Source organism: Hemitrygon akajei, chromosome 9 (genome assembly GCF_048418815.1).
Source record: "Hemitrygon akajei chromosome 9, sHemAka1.3, whole genome shotgun sequence".
In the NCBI taxonomy this organism is placed as follows: domain Eukaryota; kingdom Metazoa; phylum Chordata; class Chondrichthyes; order Myliobatiformes; family Dasyatidae; genus Hemitrygon; species Hemitrygon akajei.
In genome coordinates this window covers 118,191,272-118,211,735 of record NC_133132.1, presented here as the reverse complement: position 1 = coordinate 118,211,735, position 20,464 = coordinate 118,191,272, and the positions used below count along the sequence as shown (strand labels likewise).

At 39.3% G+C, this 20,464-nt stretch overlaps 1 protein-coding gene across 3 annotated transcripts in view; it reads right to left on the bottom strand.

Annotated features, from left to right (window-relative positions):
- Positions 1 to 20,464, bottom strand: part of LOC140733474 (lysophospholipid acyltransferase 2-like) — a 144,825-nt gene that overhangs the window by 14,727 nt on the left and 109,634 nt on the right. For all 3 annotated transcript variants that reach the window (XM_073056861.1, XM_073056862.1, XM_073056863.1), the window contains 5 exons: positions 10,948 to 11,131; positions 7,019 to 7,211; positions 2,092 to 2,195; positions 1,544 to 1,608; positions 505 to 637 (listed from right to left, as the gene is read on the bottom strand). In XM_073056861.1, coding sequence (XP_072912962.1) covers positions 505 to 637; positions 1,544 to 1,608; positions 2,092 to 2,195; positions 7,019 to 7,211; positions 10,948 to 11,131 — 679 coding nt within the window. The remainder of the gene's footprint in view (positions 1 to 504; positions 638 to 1,543; positions 1,609 to 2,091; positions 2,196 to 7,018; positions 7,212 to 10,947; positions 11,132 to 20,464) is intronic.

The following is a 20,464-nucleotide window of genomic DNA, read 5'->3' as shown; positions in this document are numbered from 1 at the left end:
TCCAGTATCTTTAGATAAATTAAATCTAAAAATATTTCTAAATTCTATTGCTTTCTGCTATTTATAGACAGATGTTGCTTTTATCAGGTCAAAGAACGACCAAAAAATATTTTTAAAAGTTGCTTTGCTACAGTTACACCATACTGAAAAGGTGTAAAATGTACTAAAGGCCCATACTGTATTTTTCCTGTCCACGTTGGTTATCTATAGATTACTGTCTCTGCTTAGACAGATCACTGCCAGGGTACATTTATCAACCAACTGTACAGATCATGACAAAGATTATTCTTAATCTGTGAATTACATATGTAAATGGCGGCAATTAGTTGAATTTGACAATGTATCAAAATGCAATTTCTATAAGAAAATGTATTACACACTTGGCTACCTCACAATATAGTGCAAGTTTAAGCACTTAAATTTTTATCAAGGGAGAACATACAAGAATGTAAACTATACTGTTACAAAGGTTATATGAAAGGAGAAATCCAAATGATGACTTACTGCACGAGCTGCTAATGTTATTGGTATTGCTGTAAGAAATGTCATGTAATAGCCTGGGTATACTCCATGCCACATTGCAGAGAGGATAAAAGTTGCTATAGTTGGATGATAATGGCAGCGGTCATAGCAAACTCTGAAAGAGTAAGGCACAGTTAAAAATGCATGAGGTTTTGTAAACAACTTCCTTAACTCTATTAGTCCAATATCCCCAAAGCATCAATTCCTTGCCAAGCTTCTTTCCACAGGGATCAAGCTTATACTTTTCACATTATTCTAATAAAAATTGGTATTAATTAATTGATCTCAAATCATAGTCCCAAATTGTACTTGAGTTGGTCCGTGTCTTGATTATACTTCCCATGTTAGTCTTAAAGTTGCATTTATCCTTTATAGCCACATGACTTCCCATGTCCTGGAGATTTCTAGTCTGCTATCACACAGCTCTTTTGTTTCTAGATGGCTCTGACATTGTGATACTGCAATAGGCAGGCACAGAAGTCCTTAAAGCACACTGCAGATATCTGTTGATTCTCTGAAAGTTGGCTCGTCATCAATGCATGCCAGGCTATTAAGGATCAAAGTACTTTTACTGATACAATAACCTTGTTTACAGATTTCGGACTTTGGATTGGACCATTCACAATTGCCAAATACTTAAGAAAAGCTATTCTAAGAATCAATTAATATTTTCAGATTGTTACAAAAGTTGGTGATCTGATGCAAACTGGGGTATTCAAACAATTTTTTTTAATGACAAATTAGGCTCAATGTTCACAAAACAAGCCTTCAACATGATTTGCATCCTACAATTGCAAACATGAGGATACAACATAACCAATATTCTTTTAATATACAAATTCCAAACACAAAACCTAAAGGCAACTCTATCTTAACTGTGAGCAAGAGAAAATCTGCAGATGCTGTTAATCCAAGCAACACACACACAATGCTGGAGGAACTCAGCAGGTCAGGCAGCATCTATGGAAAAGAGTACAGTCAACAGCAGTAAGCTTAAGAAAAAGCCAAACCAGATTTTTACCTTTTAAACCAGCGAGCTGTTTGTATGTTCCAGTTATCAATGAACATTTTAAAACTTGTTGCTAACTGCAAAAAAGTAAGCATTGAAAAAAAGTTACATTATCTGAAATTACTTTCACTTGAGTAGGCCAATAAAAGGCAAGAAAGCTCCAAAGCACTGTAAGAAGTGGAGGTAGAGTTTATATTTGTTTAAGATATATCTCAAGTCTGGAGCAGATAATCTTGTTGTTTTAGATCATATCTACACAAAATCTAGGCTAATTATAAGAATCAAGTACAAACGTAGAACACCTCAGTGTGAAAGGTAGTTTAACTTTCTGTCACAAAAGAAAATGAGTGCAAAGGACCGCATAAATAATTTTTTGCCATCTATACAAACTTCCCAGATTTAGATTTTATCCTCATCCTGTGCTTGAATATCTTAGTAAAATGTAAAGATCCCAGTGGATACAGTCTCTAGGCTACAAGCATTGCATTCCTTAGAGAAACTAGAACTGGGGATGGTGTCACATCAGTGTAGTTGTCATCAAGTTAAAGAAAAATTCTCACCTCAATGTTCACAATATTTAAATTTGAAATCAAGTCCCAACGTGCATTGCCTTGCTCATCATAACCATTGAAGCCAAATCCTGCAGCATTGTTGATAGCGTCAGCTATTGAAGATAAAATTTAATGAGTGTAGTTATTAGGTTTTCTTCACTGTTTACTCACAAAAGGTCATGGTAGGTCATGTTTGACAAATCTTATTGAATTTTTTGAAGAGGTTACTAGGAAAGTTGACGAGGGTAAAGCAGTGGATGTTGTCTATATGGACTTCAGTAAGGCCTTTTGACAAGGTTCCACACGGAAGGTTAGTTAGGAATGTTCAATCGTTAGGTATTAATATTGAAGTAGTAAAATGGATTCAACAGTGGCTGGATGGGAGATGCCAGAGAGTAGTGGTGGATAACTGTTTGTCAGGTTGGAGGCCGGTGACTAGTGGTGTGCCTCAGGGATCTGTACTGGGTCCAATGTTGTTTGTCATTTACATTAATGATCTAGATGGTGGGGTGGTAAATTGGATTAGTAAGTATGCAGATGATACTAAGTTAGGTGGTGTTGTGGATAATGAAGTAGGTTTTCAAAGCTTGCTGAGAGATTTAGTCCAGTTAGAAGAGTGGGCTGAAAGATGGCAGATGGAGTTTAATGCTGATAAGTGTGAGGTGCTGCACTTTGGTAGGAATAATCCAAATAGGACATACATGGTAAATGGTAGGGCATTAAAGAATGCAGTAGAACAGAGTGATCTAGGAATAATGGTGCATAGTTCCCCGAAGATGGAATCTCATGTGGATAGGGTGGTGAAGAAAGCTTTTTGTATGCTGGCCTTTATAAATCAGAGCATTGAGTATAGGAGTTGGGATGTAATGTTAAAATTGTACAAGGCATTGGTAAGGCCAAATTTGGAGTACTGTGTACAGTTCTGGTCACCAAATTATAGGAAAGATGTCAACAATTCAGAGAGAATACAGAGGACATTTACTAGAATGTTACCTGGGTTTCAGAACCTGAGTTACAGAGAAAGGTTGAACAAGTTCGGTCTTTATTCTTTTGAGCGTAGAAGGTTGAGGGGGGACTTGATAGAAGTATTTAAAATTATGAGGGGGATAGATAGAGTTGACGTGGATAGGCTTTTTCCATTGAGAATAGGGGAGATTCAAACAAGAGGACATGAGGTGAGAGTTAGGGGGCAAAAGTTCAGGGGTACCATGAGGGGGAATTTCTTTACTCAGAGAGTGGTAGCTGTGTGGAACGAGCTTTCAGTAGAAGTGGTAGAGGCAGGTTCGATTTTGTCATTAAAAAATGATTGGATAGGTATATGGACAGGAAAGGAATGGAGGGTTATGAGCTGAGTGTGGGCCAGTGGGACTAGGTGAGAGTAAGCGTTCGGCATTGACTAGAAGGGCCGAGATGGCCTGTTTCCATGCTGTAATTGTTATATGGTTATATAGATATTCACAATTATTTCTGTGAGATAAAGTTCCCCTGAAATTAGAATTCTATGCCCTCTAGTTTTTGATTTCCCAACTGTGCAAAAAAGACTGAGTACTGTATTGCTTTTCCCTTGTACTGATGAAATAAAATTATCTGTAAGGAAGAAATGCTTAAAATTTTTTTTTGCTGTAACACAACACATGTGACAATAATAAACCAATCACCAAATGTAAATACAAAAGTGGACACTAAGAGACAATTGATTTTGACCCCTCAAGCAGACATCAGGATTGAAAGATAAAGCTATTTAAATATTTGATAACTACAGTTCCCACACTGCTTCTGTATTATCACCTACCACCACAGGAATAATGAAGGCAAAATTAAACAAATCCCATCCAACATGTTGAACAAGCCCAAGACTCCCCCATGTTTGCCCTGATCCCACGTTGTTCTCCAGCTTCTGACCCATCTCTATTCATGCTACTTCTGAATTCATATTGCCCTCAGGATCTCTTTCCTCAAAATTTTACCAACTAGAAGTGCTGTTGATTAAGCTTCCCGAGTCCCATCTGCTGTTCTCTCCCTTCAGTCCTATCAAATGAATCATAAATGCTTCAATCAAAAAAAAAACTCGACTTCTATAACCATACAAAATACTCCTTCACTGAAACCATGTATTTATTGTTCCTTCCACATAAATACTTAGGTTTTTGGTTTCTTGCTCTTCACAGTACCTAAATAAACCCAAATCATAGCTACTACAACTCTAACAAAAGGAAAATCATCCCGCTAGCTTCTCCAGATTATCTCACTGAAACTTAAAGAATTCTTAAGTTTCTGCAGATTTGAGTTTTTCCCTGGCTGTAAGATATAGAACCAGGGTATGACAGTTGCAAAATGAGGGGTTAGTCAGGACATCAGTATGGAGATAGCACTAATAAGAGTAAGATCTTGGACCATATAGGAAACTGAAATTTCAGATAGAAAATGTTGTTTAAAGACAAGGTACAGAGTATGGCGCTGTAAGGAAACAAATAAAGGGAGGGATACAAGAATATGGCAAATGTACCCACACATGCACGCAGAGCAATGCATTACCTTTCTTGCAACTAGATTTCCTGACAATGTTACACCTGTGTCATTGTATATTGCTAATGCATATCATCATCTCCTCAGAACAACAGTAGCATCCACCTTGCCCTCAAATTTACTTGGTCCAACTCTGACACCTTCCTTCCCTTTCTTGATCAGAATCAGGTTTATTATCACCAGTGTGTCGAGAAATTTGTTAACTTAGCAGCAGCAATTCAATGCAATACATAATATAGAACAGGAAAAAAATAAGTAAATCATTTACAGTATACTTATATTGAATAGATTAAAAGTCGTGCAAAAAACACAGAAATAATATATATTAAAAATGTGAGATAATGTTCACAGGTTCAATGTCCATTTAGGAATGAGATGGCAGAGGGGAAGAAGCTGTTCCTGAATCGCTGAGTGTGTGCCTTCAGGCTTCTGCACCTCCTACCTGATGGTAACAGTTAGAAAAGGGCATGCTCTGGGAGTTGGAGGTCCTCAATAATGGACGCTGCCTTTCTGAGACACCACTCCTTGAAGATGTCCTGGGTACTTTGTAGGCTAGTACCCAAGATGGAGTGGACTAAATTTATAACCCTCTGCAGCTTCTTTCAGTCCTGTGCAGTAACACCCACCCCCCTCCCCATACCAGACAGTGATGCAGCCTGTTAGAATGCTCTCTATGGATCTATGGATGTTTGTGAGTATTTGTTAACATGTCAAAGCTCTTCAAGCTCCTAATGAAGTATAGTTGCTCTGTCTCCATCTCTGAAGACAAACTATCTACCAATATATTTTACAAACCTACTGACTCTCAGTTATCGTGACTATATTTCTTCCCCTGTGTCACTTGTAAAGATGCTATTCCGTTCTCTCAGTTCCTTTGTCTCCTTTGCATCTGTTCAGGATGTGAACTTCCATTCTGGAATATCCTCCTTTTACAATGAATGGGTTTTCCCTTCTACCAACATCGAGGCTGCTCTCTATTCTCATCTTCTCTATTTTCCACAATCTGCCCTCACCAATTCTCCCACTGACATGACAGGGATAGTGTTCCCCATGTCCTTACATACCACCCCACAAGCCACTGTATCCAGCACATCATCTTCTGCAATGCCCACCATTTCCAAAGGGATCTAGATACATCTTTCCTTCTCCCTCACACCATACTTTCCATAGGGATCGCCCCTATGTGACTCCCTTGTCCACTCATCCCTCCTTACTGATAACACTTCCACCTTCACCATCATTCAGGTCCCCAAACAGTCCTTCCAGGTGAGCTGATGCTTCACCTGTGAGTCCGTCGGGGTTATCTATTCTATCCTGTACCACCAACATAGACTGGGGGACCACTTCATTGAGCACCTTGTTCCATGTGCAACAAAAGGCTGGATTTCCCAGTGGCCACACACTTCAATTCAACTTCCCATTCTGACATGTCAATCCATAGCCTCATCTACTACCATGGCGAGGCACACTCAGATTGTAAGAGCAACACCTTATGTTTCAGCTGGGTAGCCTCCAACCTGATGGCATGAGCATTTTTTTTCTATTTCTTCCCCTTCCTTTTTTAAAAAAAAAAATCATTCCCCTTTCTGGTTTCTGAACCCTTTCTCTTCTCCAAACCTGCCTATCACCTCCCTCTGGTGTCCCCACCTTCCCTTTCATCCATGGTCAACTGTCCTCCCCTATCAGATTCCATCTTCTTCAGCCCTTTACCTCTTCCACCTATCATCTCCCTACATCTAACTTCATCCACCCTCTCCCACCCATCTCCCCGCCCCCCACCATCTGGCTCCACCTATCAGCTACCAGCTTGTACTCCTCCCCTCCCCCACCTTCAAGCGCAATTCCCCTTCTTTTCCAGTTCTGCTGAAGGGTCTTGGCTTGAAACATTGACTGTTTATTCCCCTCCATAGATATTGCCTGACTTGCTGAGTTCCTCCAGCATTTTGTGTATAATGCTGAAGATTTCCAGTATCTGCAGAACCTCTTGTGTTTATGATCAATTGAGTTTATTTTTAAGTAGCTAAAAATACCAGTACAGGAATTTGCAATTGCTCATGATATTACCAAACTGCTTCTTTCTCTCACGATCTTGTTATAGGGTTCCACTTTATTTACTGTAAATATGCATTCAATCACAGCTCAGCTTTTAAGTATACAGTTTCCTTATTCACTCATTACAACTGATATCAATCTCAAGTATAGGGATTATACATGAATTCAGATGGTGAAAAATACAAATTAAATCGAATTCATGTTTTGAACCACTTGAACTTATCATTGTACTTGCTGACAAAAGAAAACATTAACATGCAATTCCAAGCCATTTGATAAGTAGAAATAATAAAGTTTCAAATGCTTATAATATTTCGTCAATGCTTCTGCTTTAGTCAAAAAGTATTTGAATACTCACCAAGACTCCAAATAAAGTAGTATTTTGGCCGGGCAGCCATTAATGAAAAATAAAGGTAGAACACTCGGCTAAGCAAGCTAGCTGTATTCACAAATGTTTCATCAATATTATATGCAACAGGGAACATATTTGTGACCGTCAGGTGAAAAGCCAAAGAAATCCCGCAAACGAGAAGCTTACACAGTACAGCTGGCTGAAAAGCAAGCAGAAGGAATTTAAACATTGAAATGTTATGAAACTAAAATAACAAATACCTCAGGTTTACTGAAAATATTTTCCTGGTTCATCATTCATGCTTACTATATTTCTTGTTATAATATATAACTTTTAATTAAAAGTTGTTGACTTCAAAATATTTCATAATTCTTCTGAATTACTGTATTACCAATGTACATGAAAGTTGCTTAATTCAACTTACTGGCAAGTAAAGGAAGTGGTAGGATTGTTCAGAATGGAAACAAGTATGGGGGAAAATGCAAAAACTGGGTAACAAAACTCTTTGTAAAATCTTCTTTCTATTTCTGCACAAAGAAGACTTACCAAAATTTAGAGACACAGGAGACTACAGATACTGGAATCTGGAACAACACACAAGACAACAAAGGAACGAAGCAGGTCAGACAGCTGAAGTCTACACCTGAAATGCGGACTTTCCTTTCTTTCCACAGATGTTCTCTGACCTGCTGAGTGTCTCTGCTGCTTTGTGCAATACTTACCAATATTTGCTTGCATGAAAATAATAATTTTGCTTGTTTTGTATATTATCTTCCTTGCTGTAAGATTATTGTGAAAAGAGAAAAACTCAAGAAAAACTCTACTGTTTTTGCAGTAGTACCACATGATGGTTGCACTATGGAAGGAGTCTTGCCAGCTCTATACAAGCGTAACCTGGCTGATCCCATTCATCCTTCCTCTCTCTATTGCTGTAATTTTTCTGTTTCGATATTTCTGTGCATCTCCATTACCGCCACCTCTGATGTATTCCAGACCCCATACACTTGTAAAATAAGTTTTTCCCTTATGTCTCTTTTGATTCATTTCACCAATTATCTCCTTTCTGTTACTCCTTGTTCTGTGTCCTTGTTTCACCACCAATGGGAAGAGTTAGTGTATATGCACTCTGCCCATACTCATTATGATTTTAAATACCTCTTTTAATACCCTTAATAACCCTCTGTTCTATTGAGAACTGTTGAGACTGTGATTTAAGTCACTGGAGAGACACTATAGAAGACTTTATTCATCACAACAAGCTGGCATCATTCTGGCAACACTCTCAGTAGAGACTCACAAACTCAAAAGTACATCACATTTTTATACCCTTATGATCAACAGCAACATCAGGTGATTCAATACAATTTCAATCATTAAAATGACATTGTCCACTTCAATATTTTGCTTTGACAATGCTTCCCTTTGAATTGTATAGCTACAGTGAGAGACACCTCTGATTGATCAAACACCTTCATCACAAAGTAACTAAAAACTTCTGAAGACAGAAAGTCACGTACCCAAAATTTTTGCTGTTAGGGCTGTCTCCGAGTACACAAATGCATAAAAAGCTCTTGATTACCTATACCTGTGGCCATGTTTGATATGCTATGTGACAACATCTGCCTGGTCTGCCAGCTTGAATTCAAGTCTCTGTGGTGACTTAGCCCATGTTACCTGGCTTGTTTTGCATCTTGTCCTGTGTCACCATCATCTATAACATCATCCTTAACAATTGCCTTCAGCATCTTCCCAGCCATTGAGGTCAGGCTAACTGGTCTATAACTTCCTTTCTGCTGCCTTCATCCTTTCTTAAAGAGTGGAGTGACATTTGCAATACTCATGATTTTTTACAGGTCCTTGCTAACGGTTCCACAATCTCCAATGCTACATCTTTCAAAACCCTAGTGTACAGTTCATCTGGTCTGGGTGACTTATGTACCCTGAGGTCTTTCAGCTTTTTGAGCACCTTCTCCCTTGTAATAGTAACTGCACCCACTTCTCTTCCCTCATATACAACAATGTCTGGCACACTGTTAGTGTCTTCCACAGTGAAGACTAATGCAAAATACTCATTAGTTCATCTGCCATCTCCTTGGCCCCTTATTTCTCCAGCCTCTTCTTCTAGCAGTCCTATATCTACTCTCATTTCTCTTTTATTTTTATATAGTTGAGAAAGCTTTAACTGTCCACTTTGATATTGTTTACTACGTTGCTTTCATATTTCATCTTTCCCCTTCTTATGATCCTTTTAGTTTCTCTCCGTAGGTTTTTAAAAGCTTCCCAAGCTGCCATCTTCCCACTAATTTTGCTTTGTTGTATGACCTTCTCTTTTGTTTTGACATTAGCTTTGACTTTCCCTGTCAGCCATGGTTGTAGTATTTTGCCATTAGACTATTTCTTCGTTTTGGGAATTCATCTGTCCTGCACCTTCCTCCTTTTTTCCCAGAAGCTCACACCATTGCTGCTCTGCTGTCATCCCTGTCAGCATCTCCTTCCAATTTATTTTGGCCAACTCCTCTCTCATACCACTGTAATTTCCTTTACTCCACGAAAAATAACTGCTACATCAGACTTTACTTTCTCTCTATCAAATTTCAAGTTGAACTCAATCATACTGTAATCACTGGCTCCTAAGAGCTCTTTTACCTTAAGCTCCCTCATTGCCTCTGGTTCATTACATAACACCCAATTGAGTTTTGCTGATTCCCTAGTAGGCTCAATGACAAACTGCTCTAAAAAGCCATCTCGTAGGCATTCAACAAACTCACTTTCTTGAGATCCAATAACAACCTGATTTTCCCCAATCAACCTGCATGTTAAAATCCCCCATGACCATCATAACATTGTCCATTTGACACACCGTTTCTATTTCCTGTTTTAAACATTTAAGATACCTGGTCTGTTAAGTAGCAGCTTATCAAATCTTTTTGAAGTATACATCAACCTTTCTGGTACTTCATCACAAAATTCTAAATAAATAATTGTGTTCTATTAACTTTTAACAACTCCTGCAGGCTTTCACAGATTGACTCACAGTTTTAGTCTGAGTGATTATCATTTCCAGAACATTCCTCACAACCAAGGTTAAACTGCCAAGTTTGTAGTTATTGGGTTGAGCATTCGAACTGTGCTCCTTACCATTACCCCCTGCCATCTGCACAAAATAATGTTTTCATTCCCTTTTGAAACTTCTGCAGTCATTTTCTCAGGTGTCAGTACCCTGTGGTCTGCTTGTAGGTTATCATTCACTACAGTTCACAGCTAACATAGGCAGATCACATCCGTACAACTTTTCTATGTAGCAGCAGCTCAAATTTCATTTATTTTGCTTTCTTCTGGGATCCAAAAACAATTAAATTAGCTTCAAAGTAGAATTTCATCAAGGTGATCTCCAATGTTTCCGATGCCTTTAAATTCAAGTACAGATTACTGTGTTGCCTCTTGGCCATGAAAAAATCCTCAGTCCTTAGATGTTGAAAATTATGACAAATTATTCAATTAGCTCAGTTTTAAAATGTCTGGTAATTTAAATTAAATTAAGTAATTGACAATTGACAATTCAGTCTAAATCAGACCTAATTCTTAATGACTTAAAATTTGTCTTAAATTTTTGGTAATCACTAGGTTACTATTAACAGCAGTAAAACAAACTAGTATGGTGACAGAAATCCCGACATGAAAAAGTGGGAAACAATGTGGAATAGTACATATCTGCAATTTTTAATATAATTGCAAGACATGTCACTTCCCCAAAACATTGTTAACCATAGTGCTGCTTCTGGAGGATATCAACCGAAGAATTAATTTAGGCTAAATTATATTCTGTGGTATATAATGAGCAACATTAAATGTTAAATTAATTCAATAGATCCCTGTGTTTCAAAATAGCTTAACTCCAGGACTAAGCAAGATTGCCATTGAGAAAAAAATCTCACCACAGGTGAAGGTTCTGCATTATCATATTGTTCATCCCCCTTTCCATTTACTATAGTACTCTTCCTGTGTAATGTTCTGCCTTCAATGAAAGCAATGTAGTCTTTATATGTGTACAAGGGTCCGGCTAGGATACCCATGAAATTACAGTTGTAGCTTAAATATTCCAATAGACTTGGCATGGTCCTGAAAGTCAGATCACAGAAAAGATTAATTGCAGCAAGCACATACCCATCATCATTCACAATACTTCTAACAACTTTGGTGTCAGGTGGATTAATATTTTTTGTGGCTTCAGATGAATAAAAATAATTCCCCAAAAAAGTGAGTGGAAAGAAAGTCAGTAAAACCTCCTGCTTAAGAATTACTGTACAAAATGTATTAAGAATGCAAAGTCTCCACTATTGTGTTTCATTAAAATGTTAAATATTTTTAATTATAATTTCAGTGCTAATCTCTTTGTGCCACATGAAGTGAGCTTTGCGATTTATGGAGAGACAGACTAATCTGTAATAATCAGGGACAGCTAAGCCAGCAGAATTTGTTTAAAGGCCAAATGATAATCGTTCCTGCAGTGAAAAAATATGAAACAAAAGAATTAACAGGAGCGTGCAATGAAGTAAAATGACAATCAAGAGGAAGAAATATGTATTGATTGGACAAATACATTTTCATGGAGTTTATTCAGGTCATTTTCCTGGAAAAATATGTACTTCAACTGACCAATCTGTGTTCTATAATGAGAAAATATTAGTGACTTTATGATAAAGGATCCTTTTAGCTAGGGCGCTCTTCTGACAGAATTTCAAGTTAAGTTCTCTGATGACATTGAGCCCTATGCTTAAATGATGAAAAGCACACTGGTATGAAGGAAAACTACCTGAAGAGTCTGGGAAATCATATTAAAATCTAGCACAGAGAGCAATAATAGACATTTGGAAAAATACATAAAAGTTTGCCAAGTTATATCCCATTGAGAAATATATGGCTAAAAGGGCAGCATTTGATTAATTAAAGGAAACAAGCAGCTAGCTGTCTGACAGTCAAACTTACTGGGAGGGAAATCAATTTTACAAATTTATTGGAGGTTGAACTGTGGAGGTAGAGTTACAAACCATCAAAACTAGGAAAGTTAAAGTCCCCCACTCTAACAACCCTGTTGTTCCTCCACCTTTCCACAATGTGTCAACATATCTGTTCCTCCACCTCTTGGTGGCAATTGGATTGGGGGGTGGTTTAGTATAAACCCATCAGCCCCTTTTTTATTTTGGAACTCCATCCAATTTGCCTGTGAATGTGTCCTCTCTGAATACTACTGTGATATTCTTCCTTATCAGTGGTACAACCCTGAAACCTCTTCCCTCCCTCCAGCATCATGTCTAAAACAACCAAACCCATGAACACAGAACTGCCAGTCCCATCCCTCACACAACCAAATCTCTAATTCCGTGTTCAGCTCCAAGCTCTAAGTTAATCCTCCTTACCTGTAATACTCCTAGAGTTGAAATAAAATCATTCAGCCCATCAGTCCCACCATATTTATTAGCCTGTCTCTTACAGTCCTTGCTTTCAATATTACTTGTCATACTATATTTACTTCCCTCAACTCTACCAATTCTCAACCTGTTGCTGTAGTTTTCATCCCACTGTCATTCTAGTTTGACGTCCCCTAAGTAGCACCATCAAGCCTCCCAGTTCTACTGTACGAATTACAACTTAAGGATGTAAGGGTTATTTATTTGACCACAAGGTGGTCATCCTGCATCTTCAAGGTCTCTCCCAAGCAGAAATTTCATGGCAGACAGGAGTTTCAAGATGTGCTGTCTAAGCTCTTCTGAAGAAACACAAAGAGCTAGACAAGGTTGAGGACTAGAAACACAGTGGTCACTCATGGAAACAGTGCAGTGGATGAAAGATATATCAAAATGACATTCCTTCCAAACCAGAAGTAATCCAGCACTAATATCAGCTCTGAACTCTCGGAAATCACTGTAACTCAAGTACACCCCTCTATGCTCCAGTGAAGTCTTGTCAAAGGTAGTCCTCATGGAAGAGTTGCTGCCAAAAAGCCATTCCTCTGAAGTGGAAACAAACCCAAGAGACTCACCTGCACACAAGACACAAGGACTGGGCTGCTGAACAATGGCAGCAAACGCTCTGGACTGACGAGTCAAAATTTAGGGTCTACAAGATGATGAGAGGCATTGATCATGTGGATAATCAGAAGCTTTTCCCAAGGCTGAAACGTCTAACACGAGAGGGCACAGTCTTAAGGTGCTTGGAAGTAGGTACAGAGAAGATGTCAGGATTAAGTTGTTGTTTTTCTTTTACACAGAGTGGTGAATGCGTGGAATGGGCTGCCGGCGACGGTGGTGAAAGCGGATACGATAGGGTCGCTTAAGAGACTTCTGGATAGGTATATGGATCTTAGAAAAATAGAGGGCTATGGGTAAGCCCAGGTAATTTCTAAGGTAAGGACATGTTCGGCACAGCTTTGTGGGCCCAAGGGCCTGTATTGTGCTGTAGGCTTTCTATGTTTCTAAAATTTGAAATTTTTGGCTCAAACAGGAAGTAGTTTGTCCATAGAAGAGCTGGAGAGTGCTACATGGATCTCATCAGAATTAATGGAATCCTCAAATGCTAAGAAGTGCAAGCAGATTCTCATCCATCACGCAATACAATCAGGACCAACTTCAATCTGTAGCAGGACACTGACCCTAAAAAACATGGCCAAGGTCATAAAGAACTATCTTCAGCAAAAAGAACAAGGAGTACTGCAACAGATGATATGGCCCCCACAGAGCCCTAATCTCAGCATCATGGAGGCTGTCTGGGATTACTTGGAAAGACAGAAGCAAGCAGGACAAGTGAAGTCAGTAGAAGACCTGTGGCAAGTTCACCAAGATGCTTGGAACAACCTACCAGTCGATTTTCTTGTAAAACTGCACAATAGTGTACTTAAGAGAATTGATGCCGTTTTAAAGGCAAAGGATGGTCACAACCACATATTGATTTGATTTAGTTTTTCACTGTTTACTGCTCTTTATTGTAATTTTTGTTGATACTTAGAAACTTTTTACTTCATCTGCATCTTCGCTTTACAGAATTTTTTTTACATGTGCTCAATACTTTTGCCCAGCACTGTATGGGAGCTTTTTTTAAAAAAAAAACATCAGCTGATCAGAGTTCAGGATCTGCCTTTTCCAGTAAGGCATAAGGGAAGGGAATCTCGGTTGACCCGAGAAGTCCTAAATTTAATCAGGAAGGAGAAGGAAGCACAGTAAAGTTTAAATCTAAAACCAGACTGGACCTTTATAGAACATAAGCAGCAAGGTGCTGAAGCAGGTGATTAAGAAGGCCAAAATGAGTCATCAAATGTCCTTGGCAAACAGGATCAAGGAGCGTCACAAAGAATTTTATACTTGAGGCCCTCTGTTGGTCAGAGTCAATCATGGATGTTGCCTCCCAGCTATCTATGTGATATGCAACCCAGGGCAGTACAATATGGAGAGCAAGCTATTGCTCATGCAGCAGGCTCTCCTTCTCCATGCAGGTGATGAGCCCAAAGGAACAGCAGAGACTGATACAGTTTGACACCAGCGGCGTTACACAAGAGTTGCCAGTCAGCATTGAACTTAGTGTAGGACTGCCTTAGGGTCTCCAGCTCTTGATTTTTCCTTGGGATTTACTCCAAAAGCCTTCCCGTGATTGGGTATAGCTGCAAGGCAGCAGAGGTTTGAGATATGAATTTTCCATTGCCTACATGACCAATCACTGCTGACAAGCCCCAACTACCTGAAGCGACTGGTTTTAAGGTACCAGTAACCTGCCTTTGCCCCATCTCCTGTCAGTAGAAACCGTTCTGGAGAGGACAATGAGGTATAAAATTTATGAACTTTCGAAAGGCATGGCCTGTTTAAGGACTGTCAGCATAGTTTTGTTCCGGGCAGATTGTGCCTTACAGAATTGATTGAATTTTTTTGAGGAGGTGACAAAGGATCTTGATGAAGGCAAGGCAGTGGAGATCATCTACAGTTATTTGATAACGCCCGTTATGGTATGTTGATTCAGAGGATAAAGATGCAGGGGATGCAGGGTGAACTGCAAGTTTGGATTCAGAACATGTTCGCTCAGAAGACAGAGAGAAGGCTGTTATTCTGGGCTGTGGCTAGTGGCGTTCCACATGGATCAGTGTGGGGACCTTTGTTTTCTGTGATATACCTTAATGATTTAGGTAAAAATGTAGATGGGTGGATCAGCAATTTGCAGCTGATACCAAGATTGGTAGAGCTGTAGACATTGTAAAGGACTTCCAAATAATACAGCGGGATGTAGATGAGTTACAGTTATGGTCAGAGGAGTGGCAGATATAGATTTACACAGGCTAAAATGGTGTTGCACTTTGGGAGGTCACAGTTAATGGTGGACACCTTAATAGCATTGAGGGATCTAGGGGTCCATAAATCACTGGAAGGGGCTACTCAAGTGGATAAGGCGATAAAGAAAGTGAATTCCACGCTACTCTTCATTGATAGGAGCGTTGAGTATGAGAGTAAGGAGTTTTAAATGCTAAAGCTATACAAAACTTTAAAGAAAAAGAAGAAGAATAGCCCTTAACTCGGCAGTGGAGTTATCGGGGCACCGTCAAGACGGTGTTTCCGTAGCAAGCTATTCTTGTTTTTTTACGAGGCCGAGTTGCTAGCTCGATGCTCACTCAGCTTGACTTGGATTTGAACTCAGGAACCTTTGCTCCAGAGTCCGGCACTGATGTTATTGTGCCACCAAGCAGGACACACAAAACTTTAGTTAGACCACAATTGGAGCATTATGTGCAGTTCTGGTCACCTCAGAATACACCCTGCAGTTTGAGAGGGAGAAGTTAAAATCAAATGCATCAGAATCAGAATTATTATCACTGGCATGTGACGTGAATTTTGTTAACTTAGCAGCAGCCGTTCAAGCAATACATAATGTAGCAGAGAGAGAAAAAAATAAACAAGTAAATCAATTATGTATATTGAATAGATTATTAAAAAATGAGTGAAAACAGAAATACTGTCACAGTAGAGTAAAGAGAATTACAGAGGCATGAGAGAGGAGCTGGCCAAAGTTCATTGGAAAGGGACACTAGTAGGGATGATGGCAGAGAAGCAATGGATGGAGCTTCTGGGAGCAATTCAGAAAACCCAGGACAGATACATTCCAAAGATGAAAAAGTATTCTAAATGGAGGATGAGGCAACTGTGGCTGACAAGTCAAAGACAGCAAAAAGCATATAATATGGCAAAAATTAGTGGGAGGTTAGAGGCAAGAGAAAATTTGCAGGTGCTGGAAATTCAAGCAACACACTCAAAACGAAGGAGGAACTCAGCAGGCCGGGTAGCTTTGGCAGGGTAACGTTGACTGTACTTTTTCCCATAGATGCTGCATGACCTGCATGAGTTCCTCCAGCATTTTGTGGGAAGTTAGGAGATTGGAAAGTTTTTAAAATCCAACCAAAGGCAACTTAAAAAAAAAACATTAAGGAAAGAAAAGATGAAACATGAAAGTAAGCTACCCAATAACATTAAAGAGGATACCAAAGGTTTTTTTTCCCCTCGGGTATATAAAGAGTAAAAGAGAGGCAAGAGTTGATATCAGACTTCTGGAAAATGATACTGGAGAGGTACCAATGGGAGACAAAGAAATGGCAGATGGACATAATGAGTATTTTGTGTCTGTCTTCACCATGGAAGACATGAGCAGAATGACAAAAATTTGAGAATCAAGGAGCAGGTGCATGTAATTGCTGTTACTGAGGAGAAGCTGCTTGGGAATCTGAAAGGTCTGAAGATACACAAGTCACCTGGACCAGATTGACTATACCCCGAGGTTCTGAAAGAAGTAGCTGAAGAGATGGTGGAGGCATTATTAGTGATCTTTCATGAATCACTAGATTTGGGAATGGTTCCCGAGAACTGGAAAAGTGCAAATGTCACTCCACTCTTCAAGAAGGGAGGGAGGCAAAAGACAGGAAATTACAGGCTCGTTAGTCTGACGTCAGTGGTTGTGAAGATGTTACAATTCATTATTAAGGATGAGGTTTTGGAGTACTTGAAGGCACATGATAAAATAGACAAAAGTCAGCATGGTTTCCTTAAAGAGAAATCTTGCCTGACAAATCTATTGGAACTTTATGAAGTAGTAACTGGCAGGATAGGCAAAGGAGAGTTGGTGGATGTTGTTTAATTGGATTTTCGTAAGACCTTTGATAAAGTGCCACATATGATGGTGCTTAACAAGAGCACATTGCATTACAAAAAAAAGATACTCACACGGATTGAAGATTGATTGATCAGCAGGAGGCAAAGAGTGGGAATAAAGGGGGTCTTTTCTGGTTGGTTGATGGTGACTAGAGGTGTTTTACAGGAGTCGTTGGTGGGTCTGCTTTTTCACATGTTATGTCAATGACTTGAATGATGGAATTGATAACTGTGAGACCAAGTTTGTGAACAATAGGAAGATAGGTGGAAGGTCAAGCAGTGTTGAGGAAGCACTGCAAAAGGAGGCTGCAAAAGGATTTAGACAGATTAGGAGATTGGGCAATGAAGTGGCATATAGAATATAGTGTTGTGAAATGTATGGTCATGCACTTCAGGAGATGGAATAAAGGTATAGATTATTTTCTCAACAGAGAGAAAATTCAGAAGAGGTGCAAATGGACTTGGGAGTCCTTGTGCAGGATTGCCTGAAGGTTAACTTGCAGGTTGAGTCAATGGTAAGGATTGCAAATGCAATGTTAGCATTCACTTCAAGAGGACTAGAATATAAAAGCAAAGATGTAATGCTGAGGCTTTAAAAGGCATTAGTCAGTCTGCACTTCAAGCATGGTGAGCAGTTTTGGGCCCTTTATCTAAGAAAATGTGCTGGCATTGGGGAAGGACCAGAGGAGGTTGATGAGAATGATTTTGGGAATGACAGGGTTAATGCATGAGGTGAATTAATGGTTCTGTGTCCATGCTTACTGGAATTTAGAAGAATGCAGGTGGGGGGGGGGGAATTTCATTGAAACCTATTTACTACAGTGGAGAGTACTAGTATCAGAGGGTGGTGAATCTGTGGAACTCATTGCTACAGCCATCTGTGGAGCCCAAGTGATTGGGTATATTTGAAATGGAGGTTGATGGGTTCTTGATTTGTAATGGTGTCAAAAATTATGGGGAGAGGGCAGCAGTATAGGTTTGAGAGGCATAATAAATCAGTGGGCTCGATGGGCTGAATGGCCTAGTTCTGCTACTATGTCTTATGGTCTTGTGGTCTTAACATAGGGAGGATGTAGAGATTGCGGGAAGGTTCTGAAGTAGTTTACCTGGGCAGGTATTATGCAAAAAGATTGGACAACCTTGGGTTTTTAAAATTGAGAGGCACACATAGGGCAGACATCCAGAATCTTTTCCCCCAGGTAGGAATGCTAAACACCAGAGGACATGTTAGATGGGAGAAGTTCAAAGGTGACATGGGGGACAAATTTATTAAGTAGAAAGTGGTAGGCTCCTGGAATAGATCACCTAGAGTAGTAGTGGCATCAGGCAATTTGGTGCATATAGATGATACCCAGGAAAAAATTTGGTATAAGTTAGCATCAAGATGGGCACACCATTGGCCATCCAGCGTTGCATTATTCTATAGTCCATGTAAAACTGCAAAAATAACAGTATTCTGCTTGAAAAGGCATAAAAAGCCTAGACAGTGTTAGGAAAGAATTTAAATGGTTCAGGCCACAGTGAAACTTCAGCAGTTAGTAAAATCTGATACTCAGTAGTTGATTTAATAAATAAGTAAATAAATAAATAAATAAATAGAACCCACCATCCCAAATTATTTTCTAACACATTACTTCAGAAAAATTAATTAATTTATAACATCATTTCAAACCAGCAATTTCCCACTGTGCACATCACTTAATTGCTGCTGTGAAAATCTGCAGCTCTATATTTTTTGAATATAAAAAATAAAGTTAAATGATCTACATACTACTGACTTCGTTCATTTCCTTCTATATGACACTGGCATTCCTTATCCTCAATATATCCTTTGCCAGAGTCCTAAACATAAAATCATTAATTTCCTTATTTATCTGTTGTCATGAAAATCAAACTCTTGAAATAGAGATACAATCCTTTACAAAATCAATACCTCTTTTTAATGGATCATTTGTAAGTAATATACAGGTCATTTCTCCTCCTTTCAAGTCTGTGCTAAAACCATTTTCTTTCTGGATCTACCCAAGTCTTCACAATCCACATTCTTCACTCTCCACATTATCATGAATCCACTTTCAACCCTTACTCTCTACCTCCCTCCCTGCTTGTTCTGATAATTATAAATCTGAATCATTAGATAGATGTCAGCTGTGTCCAGGTGAAATATACCAACAAAATAGAATAAGAAGGCAGATCACATCAGTCTGTACACATCAGACTTCCAATATAACTTGGAGTCCTGCCATGTGCAGAAGTTCGCTGACGACACGGCCATAGTGGGGTGTGTCAGGAATGGACAGGAGGAGGAGTATAGGAAACTGATACAGGACTTTGTGATATGGTGCAACTCAAACTACCTGCGTCTCAATATCACCAAGACCAAGGAGATGGTGGTGGACTTTAGGAGACCTAGGCCTCATATGGAGCCTGTGATCATTAATGGAGAATGTGTGGAGCAGGTTAAGACCTACAAGTATCTGGGAGTACAGTTAGACGAGAAGCTAGACTGGACTGCCAACACAGATGCCTTGTGCAGGAAGGCACAGAGTCGACTGTACTTCCTTAGAAGGTTGGCGTCATTCAATGTCTGTAGTGAGATGCTGAAGATGTTCTATAGGTCAGTTGTGGAGAGCGCCCTCTTCTTTGTGGTGGCGTGTTGGGGAGGCAGCATTAAGAAGAGGGACGCCTCACGTCTTAATAAGCTGGTAAGGAAGGCGGGCTCTGTCGTGGGCAAAGTACTGGAGAGTATAACATCGGTAGCTGAGCGAAGGGCGCTGAGTAGGCTACGGTCAATTATGGAAAACCCTGAACATCCTCTACATAGCACCATCCAGAGACATAGAAGCAGTTTCAGCGACAGGTTGCTATCGATGCAATGCTCCTCAGACAGGATGAAGAGGTCAATACTCCCCAATGCCATTAGGCTTTACAATTCAACCGCCAGGAGTAAGATATGTTAAAGTGCCGGGGTTGATTGTATTTAATGTATCTAAGTAAACTACTTAAGAACTTTTTAAAAGCTATTATTAATGCTTTTTGAGAGAGTGATTTAGATGCATATCATATTTTTACTGAGTAATTTTATGTAATTAGTTTTGCTAAAACAAGTGTATGGGACATTGGAAAAAAATGTTGAATTTCCCCATGGGGATGAATAAAGTATCTATCTAAAAAATGCCTTCTACTGCTTTAGAGTTAATATCACGTGGTAAGTTTGATGGAATGTGCAAGTGACTGAATGAGTTAACAGGATGAGTAAAGTCTTTTAGTAATTGGA